Source organism: Thunnus thynnus, chromosome 8, assembly GCF_963924715.1.
Source record: "Thunnus thynnus chromosome 8, fThuThy2.1, whole genome shotgun sequence".
NCBI classification, from domain to species: Eukaryota; Metazoa; Chordata; class Actinopteri; order Scombriformes; family Scombridae; genus Thunnus; species Thunnus thynnus.
In genome coordinates this window covers 23,822,008-23,829,599 of record NC_089524.1, presented here as the reverse complement: position 1 = coordinate 23,829,599, position 7,592 = coordinate 23,822,008, and the positions used below count along the sequence as shown (strand labels likewise).

Genomic DNA, 7,592 nt, shown 5'->3' with positions numbered 1-7,592 from the left:
TTCCGATAATTGCCGGGGTTCCATTTCCATAAAACATTTTCTATCTAACTTCCTCTACAAAAAGTCTACAACAGCACTGGAAGCTGTCATGTCCTGCCTGATTGGTTGGCTAGCTAGCCGCTAGTTGCGGACTCCTCCAGGATCCTGATAAAGAAGCAGACGTAAGGCGATGCACTCGGCCCAGTCTTCCATGAATTCACGCGCTTCTTGGCAAAACACCCGATCTGGTAATGAGACCTCACATGACCAAAATACAGGTGGGTGCAGGGGTGAGGGGTTATAAGACGTGCGGGGTTAATACCCGCTACTTCTCAGGCTACCACAGCTAACAACCACCCACATTTCCCTGAGGCTATTTTTGGGTGTATGGGCATATCAGTTATCGTGTCAGACACTTTTAAGAGCTAAGTGCATTGATTGATTTTTGATAGCCCCTGAGTAGAGGTGGGGGGGGGTAGGAAGGAAATGAGGGAAAGCTTTTGTATTCCTATTTTCTAATCTTACTCAGATCCGTAATCTCTCCACAATCTATATCATCCCATTCTGCTTCATGAATTATAAAGTGGAATCAATTTCTGTGAATAAAAACACAGGAAAGCAGCTTTATGTTTTAATTTTGACCTTTTACCCTGTTATCATGCTTTCTCTGCCTTTTATTCCAGCTGTAGGATTATGATTAATATTGCAACAAATATGAGTGCAACAGTAATATGTTAAATAATTCCGGAGAAAAAAAACAAAACCATATGACTCATAACGAATCTAAGAATGAAGGGGTGAAGTGGCTAGAGATTCACACAGATTGAGAAATATGCTCTTCTAGGTCGACGGTTGAATTATCATCTGGCTCTGATGAGAATGACAGTCACTCATGGCTGCCCAGCAAAGGCGGCGTACCACATGATGGGTAAAGGCTTGCTTCCAGCTCACTATAATTCTGAAATACACACTCCCATCCAGTAACAGACACACACACAAACGGGCGCTTACACACACCTACACACATGCAGTCATCTACTGTCAGTGCTACGAGACGCATGCTGAGTTCACACACACGACAAGGCCAGGATTTCCACCATAAAATTATCAGCAGGGAATGAAGCCATACCCGACCGCATTCCGCTATCTCTGGACAACCCACATCCTCTGATAAAAATTCTACTGAATGTACAGTATCAGTTTTGTGACAAGTTCACCAGAATGTAACCACTGTATTGCTGACACACTTAACTTGGTAAATTAGGGGCCAATTTCACCATCTTGTACTGTTTTGACATCAGTCAGCGGCGCATCACTGATGCAGTTACGTACATGTCAGTGTTACACAACGCTACAAAAGGAAGTTGATCTGAGTCAGTCAGCTGCAGAGTGTTTCATACGTCACACTGTTGTCTGTGTGCATTCAGCCTTATCGCCTGTCTTCTCGCTCGCGCTCTCTCTGCGGCCAGCGAAGAGAACTCTTTGCCTTTTTTCACTTTACTCTCGCATTGATCATTTTGGTGAGTCATGCCACAGTGACTCAAAAGCATACTGTATTTCGACAGCCTTATAAAGCCGTTTCACTGTAAGTACAGAATGTGGGCCCCACTCTGACTGTGTATGCAAGCTATGCTTCCAGGAACCCTATGCTAATACTGAGTGAGAAGGCTGTCATCTGATGATCCAGCACTCTGTTTATGAGTGAGTGAGACAAGACTCAATCTCCATGCAGCCACAGCACACTTCCTGGAAACTTGCCGGTGCATGTGTGTGTGTGTGTGTGTGTGTGTGTGTGTGTGTGTGTGTGTTAGAGCGTGAAATACAGAAGGAGTGGAGAGAGATTATAGATAAAGGTATAAACAGAGAGGTGGAAGTGAATGTTATGTGCTGGTCCTCTCAGTACTTCACAAATAAGCCTTTTTTTGTGGGGTGTTCGCCCTGGCTTCCTGCAGTTGTGTGCGCGCACACACACATGCACACTATCACAGATGTTACTAGGATACAGGAGGGTGTTGCTGCTTATTATATCCTAACAGCTCACACTAGATGTCTAGCTTGGCTTGGCTTGTTTAAGAGGCTGAGATTAGACAAGCAAAGAGGCTTGTGCTTGTGCAGCCTGCTCATCTCATCTCATCTCTTTCCCTGTCTCTTGCATACATGTGTGGCTCTGTACTTATCCAAAGCTAAAACCACCCATACCCCCCATGCAAACACAAACAAAAGGTCCAAAGCTCAGCTTACACTGTAGCCATATTACAATACTGACGTTGTTACATTTATATTATTTCAGTGTCAACAGAGAAACAGACTCTTACCTGAGTTTCTGTTAAGCTCTCCAAGGCTTGCATGACGGACTGCTCAGGTCTTGATGCTTGAGACTGCACAGAAAGAAAAACAATTTTGTTTTTAAAAAAAATGAATAAAAAATAACTGACAATAATGACATCAAATGAAAAAATATGCAAATATATTTATTAGAATTACCAACTCCAAACAAAACTAAATCACAGTCAGGTGAGACTTACCATTAATCCTGCTTCAACTGTTGGTACAAGTGTTAACTTGCTCCCATCAGAGATGCCTAGATCCTGGAGTTTGCCTGAACTTAGTCGCCTGCAGGGTTAGAGAGAACAAGATAATGAGACTGTGCTGACAATATCTCTCTTCAGACACACAAACACCCTTCAGCCAGGGGGGCAGACAGACTTCAAAACTAGTTTGGAAAAGAGCCGTGGGTGAAAAGCTCCATGAAAGAGAAGTATTGATTGGGCTGTCATATTTCAATTTCAAGTATAGTGGAGCTTGACAAGTGCTCGCAGTAGATATTTGGCACCACTGCCACTTGACTAAGTGGAGGTAGTATTTTCTTTTGGCATTTTGAGTTGTACAACTGAGGAGCAGAAACTCCACACTGAAACCTAAACCGTATTTTTTTTCAATAGCTAAAGGAAATTTAAACAGTATGGCAATTAGCTAGTACTAACATTTCAAGTCTATTCTTAGCTGAAACGTAAAACATTATGACAACTGTCTTTGCAATTCTGGAGAGTTTTTTTTTTTTCCTTGCAGGTCATATTGCATTATAACTACTCACATCCAAATGTTTGAACCTTTGCCTGCTATAGGCACGTGAAGGATGTTTAGGACAACCTGCTGTACAGGCATGACCCAAATCTCACCCCATGCAGCTGAACAAAGGCCCTCAGCACTAACTTGCTGTGGGTCTACAGTCTGAGGAGCAGGAGGGGATTAAAAAAAAAGGGGGTTTCAGGTTTTAAAGGATGATGTGATTTATTGGGTGATTACAATGGGTGGGAGGGGATGGAGACTGAAAAACAATGCTGACTGTTTGCATGTACTAACGCCCCCCCCCCTCTCTTTTTTTCACCTAACACCACCTGCACTATTGCTAGCTCATTTAATCTGGGCTTGATTCATTTGGGAACTGCATAATACTGTAGGCTCATAGTTTCAGGCTAGTTTTAAATAATAAAGGTGTTAACTACTCTCATCATCCATGCAGTGCTGCCCTGCTGTGCTATTAAAGAGGCATGCCCTGGGTGCTAAAGAAACCGGCCAGCCGACACCTCACAACAAGAAATCCACTGAAACCAAGAAGGAGTTATTCTACTTCCAAAAGCCATACTGGCTATTAACATGTAACTACAGGAAATCACCACACTTACATTACTCATCTAACTACAGGATACATCTGCTTTGCATTATACAGTAACAGGTCAAAGATGAACAATATATATGCCTGTGCTGTAGCAGAGTAAATAAATCACAGGCTACCGAGTGCGTGTGACTTTACTCATCAATGATTCACGTGTTTGATTCGCGCAGCATTAGCAATTCAGTCAGGCTTCGGTATTTATAATGAAGGAGGGATGAATCAATGCAAGTCTGCAGATCGCCTCGTCGATACTGTGACCGGTGACCGGTGCGTCCCCTATGCGTAATTCCAATACCGTGCGTCCGGATGGTCAGTGGTTTCCTTGAATGTATTGATGACCAAAGCAGCCAAGGTTGTCTCTGAAGCTCCTGAGAGCTCAAGCAAGCATAAATCCAAACGTATAGATTAAAACATCACTGCAGCCCGGGGGTGAATGCACCTAAACTATGCTTATTCGCGTTTTAAACTGCGGAGTAGCCTAGACATTACGGCTTATAATGTCAGTATACAGTACAGAGAATCCTTTTCCAGACAATAGAGGAAATTGATATTTGTATGTTTAGAAAGGCTACAACACTTCCAGTAAACACATTTCAGTAAGATGTATTGTCAGGTTTACTCACGTTTCTTTGTGTAGCAGTGCGAGTCTCTCTTTTGGTACTTTAAGTCTTTGCGACAGCCTCCTCTTCAGTCCTTCCACGGTCTCCTCCAGGGGCAGGGAGAGCTCGAAGCGTGTGCCGGTGGTGGAGTGGATGTACAGGTTCATGGAGGGCTCAGTCGGGACGGCCTCGCAAGACGAAGCCCCGCGACTGGTGCAGCTCCGGGCGCTGGGATGCTGGTCCATCCGATAACCTGTGGTCAGAGGAGGGGGAGACAAGACGAGCAAAGCCGGGGGATGAAGAAGGTTGAGGAGGATGGAGAAGCAGATCCGTCGCTTCGGCTACCGTCCCTTGTTCTGCTTGCAAATCAAAGACAGCATTCAGAGAGCTTTCTCTCTTTCTCTCTCTCTCTGTAGCTCTTGGTGCCTCCTTTCTCTCGCTCTCCGAGAGTCAGAATAAAGCCCAGTCCGTCTTCTCTCCGGTCGATATCATGAGAATATTCCCCCAGGAAAGTCAACTACATTAGGCTCGGTTTTCTCTTTGTTTGATCTCTCGCTTTGTTACCTTTCCCAAGCAAGCAAAAGTCTTCCTAAATGCTACATCGATGGGTAAATGCCAAGCAGACACGCAAGTATGTTGTCAGCAAAAAATGCCATGGGCGCTCTTTTACGCAGGCGGATACCTTTAAAAGAAAAACGGCGAGGTCTAATTCAAAAAACAAAATAAATTCCTCTTGCTGTTTTGTAAGCTTGTGCAAGCTTTAGAGGAGATAACATACGGTCCGTAAGCTGCAAAGCCTCACACAGCTACAGTGAGAGGCTCTCCGCTGCGCACTCATACCCACGGCAGCTCCACTGAAATATCGACAATGAACATTGTCACAAAGTATCCCACTTCCACCATCGATAAAATACGCCCACAGCTCCGAAGCAGCCCGACCAATCACGGGAGAGCTCCTTCAGGACGCCGCTGATCTCAGCCAATAGAAAGACAAGATCCACACCCACGTGGAGGGCAAGCGAGTTAAGGCCATTCATAATAAATTACAGCATAGAACAAAATATGTGTCCATTCCACATTAGCCTGCTGCAGCGGTACTTAAACTGAGGTCCGTGGTCCTTTAGAGGTCACTGATGAGTGTGAGGAGGATCCCCATAAAATGACTAATTGTTTACTTTTCATTATTACTAACTAACTCGGTGGTGATTACTTTATTTTACGAAGTAAGTCGGTAAGAAAACAATCAGCTGTTTCTCTTAGGTGACCCAGAGATAGAAGATTGTGCCAGGTCAGATTTCTCTTAACAAAAACTTTACATTTGAGGGTCTTTTAAATGGGAACTAGCTGTGCCACAGACTCAAAATAACATTCATTATCAGCATTCAGTCACACATCAAACAAGTGATGTCTTGTTTGATGCGTGACTGTGTCTTTCACTTCTGAATCACTGACGATAAACATCAAACCAAATCTGAGAAGGTATTCGATTTTGGATTAGGTTTCACTTTTTTTCTGTTATAATCACCAGCGCCAGTGTAGATGCAGCTATTACAAAGACTTATAAAGACCAGTGGTAAAACTCTACCCTGGTAAATCTGAGTTATCAGATGGGCTATAATGGCATTAATAGTGCTGACGCCATCCTCTTTCCCCTGACCTCAGCAACATGCAGAAACCATTAAAGTGTTCGCGAGTAGTATGCAAATTACGCAATGACCGGGGTATTCTCCTCAGGAAGAAGGATCCCGGATAACTCGCATGTATGCAAACATGTGCCGGTAAAAGATACAGAGAAGCCATGCAGAGGGGAATATGAAATATGACTTTATATGATTTTTCTACATGCAAAAAGTGGAAATAGTAACTGTGGCTGCACAATAAGTTCATGTTTTTCAATCTGAGGTGAACAATTCACGTCAGATCAGATGAGAAACATGAGGAGCTTACACACAGAAAGGGACAGATTAAGACATTTGAAACATACATTATGGCCCGCACGGAATCATTTAGCTCTACACATTCCTCCAACTCAAGTAGGTGCTTCAATATAAAAAAAGAAGATACTCGGTCGCCACCCAGTGGCCAAGGAGGGAACTTTCACGATCAAAACCTGCAATTGATTCATAGTTTACTTGTGTCTAACAATGGTATCAGTTCGGACTATATAGCAAGAATCATCTGGCAAAAACTCTTCTTTCTTTTACTTTTAGGCTCAGTCATAAAATGTGCTTGTTATTTTCTTGGTTGTCACTATAACAGTGTCATTTAATAAGGTTGTTATTATGTTTCTAAACAGACAATATCAGCAACGACTTACTGTCAGCTACTAATTATAATTTACAGTAACAGCTTGACATTCTCGTGACATCGATACAGACCTTAGTAAGTTAATCATGTCCACAGAATTTACATGGAAGCTGATTCATCCAATCACTTGACAACATGCTTTTATCGATCCAATTGTCTCCAATCAATTTCTTACCCACCAACACAATATAGCCCTATGTCAAACTTTTTTTAAAATAAATCTTAACATACCACGTTTAAATGCTGTTTCAATGTTACAGCTACTACTTGAAGGTAATATTAATGTGTACTTACCAATTATTGTGGCGAAAACTCTAAAGCTTCGCGCAGAAGTCTGTCGTGTTCCAGTCTGTTCCCCCAGTTTTGGCATGTAAAGTGTAACCAGACAGTGATAAAACTCTCAGATAAATCCAAACACTTGAATATCCACAGGATTTTTTCTCAGTAAATTCTCTACCGGACCCGTGCGTGTCCTGCGCGCGACGTTACGCACCAGACCTCGGCACTCCTGACCAATAAGGAGCTGCAGAAATGTCCTAAGATGCCTCCGCGTGTTGTCAACACACAGGCGTCTTTCTTAGTAATAATAATCGGGAAGGTGAGACACCTCTTAACTGACTCTTCTCAGATATGGGTGGAGAGTTGCGTTCTTGTTATGTCAGCATGTCATTTAAGGTGGCTTTGCTTCGCTGTAACCGCCTCTATGTCCGACGTGTTCTCGTCTGTGGGAAAGAATGTGCCTACGCAAAAGCTGTAACAGATAAAGATATCCAACTGTGTCAATGGCGTGGCTGCCTGGACAGCAGAGGAGGCTTTTAATGGCGGTAGATACGTAAATAGAAACAAAAAAAAACCACCCGTCCGTGGTCTGCCACCTTAACAAAAAGTCAATGAAATTAATGCTTTGGCGATATCAGGGGTGTTGCTAGTCTTTGACGACACAGAGAAAAATGTCACCGGGCAACAGAGAAGGTAAACACGCTGCCTGGAAACGAGGGATCGCACACCGATAAACAAAAACTTAATGGGCA

At 43.2% G+C, this 7,592-nt stretch overlaps 1 protein-coding gene across 1 annotated transcript in view; it reads right to left on the bottom strand.

The window, feature by feature from the left end:
* The window catches only part of midn (midnolin), a 28,801-nt gene extending 21,441 nt beyond the window's left edge, over positions 1-7,360 (bottom strand). Inside the window, exons 1-4 of the mRNA XM_067597315.1 lie at positions 6,856-7,360; positions 4,279-4,507; positions 2,505-2,592; positions 2,295-2,357 (exon numbers count right to left, since the gene is read on the bottom strand). Of these exons, the coding sequence (XP_067453416.1) occupies positions 2,295-2,357; positions 2,505-2,592; positions 4,279-4,507; positions 6,856-6,931 (456 nt within the window). The 5' untranslated portion in view covers positions 6,932-7,360. The remainder of the gene's footprint in view (positions 1-2,294; positions 2,358-2,504; positions 2,593-4,278; positions 4,508-6,855) is intronic.
* Between the last annotated feature and the right edge of the window lie 232 nt (positions 7,361-7,592).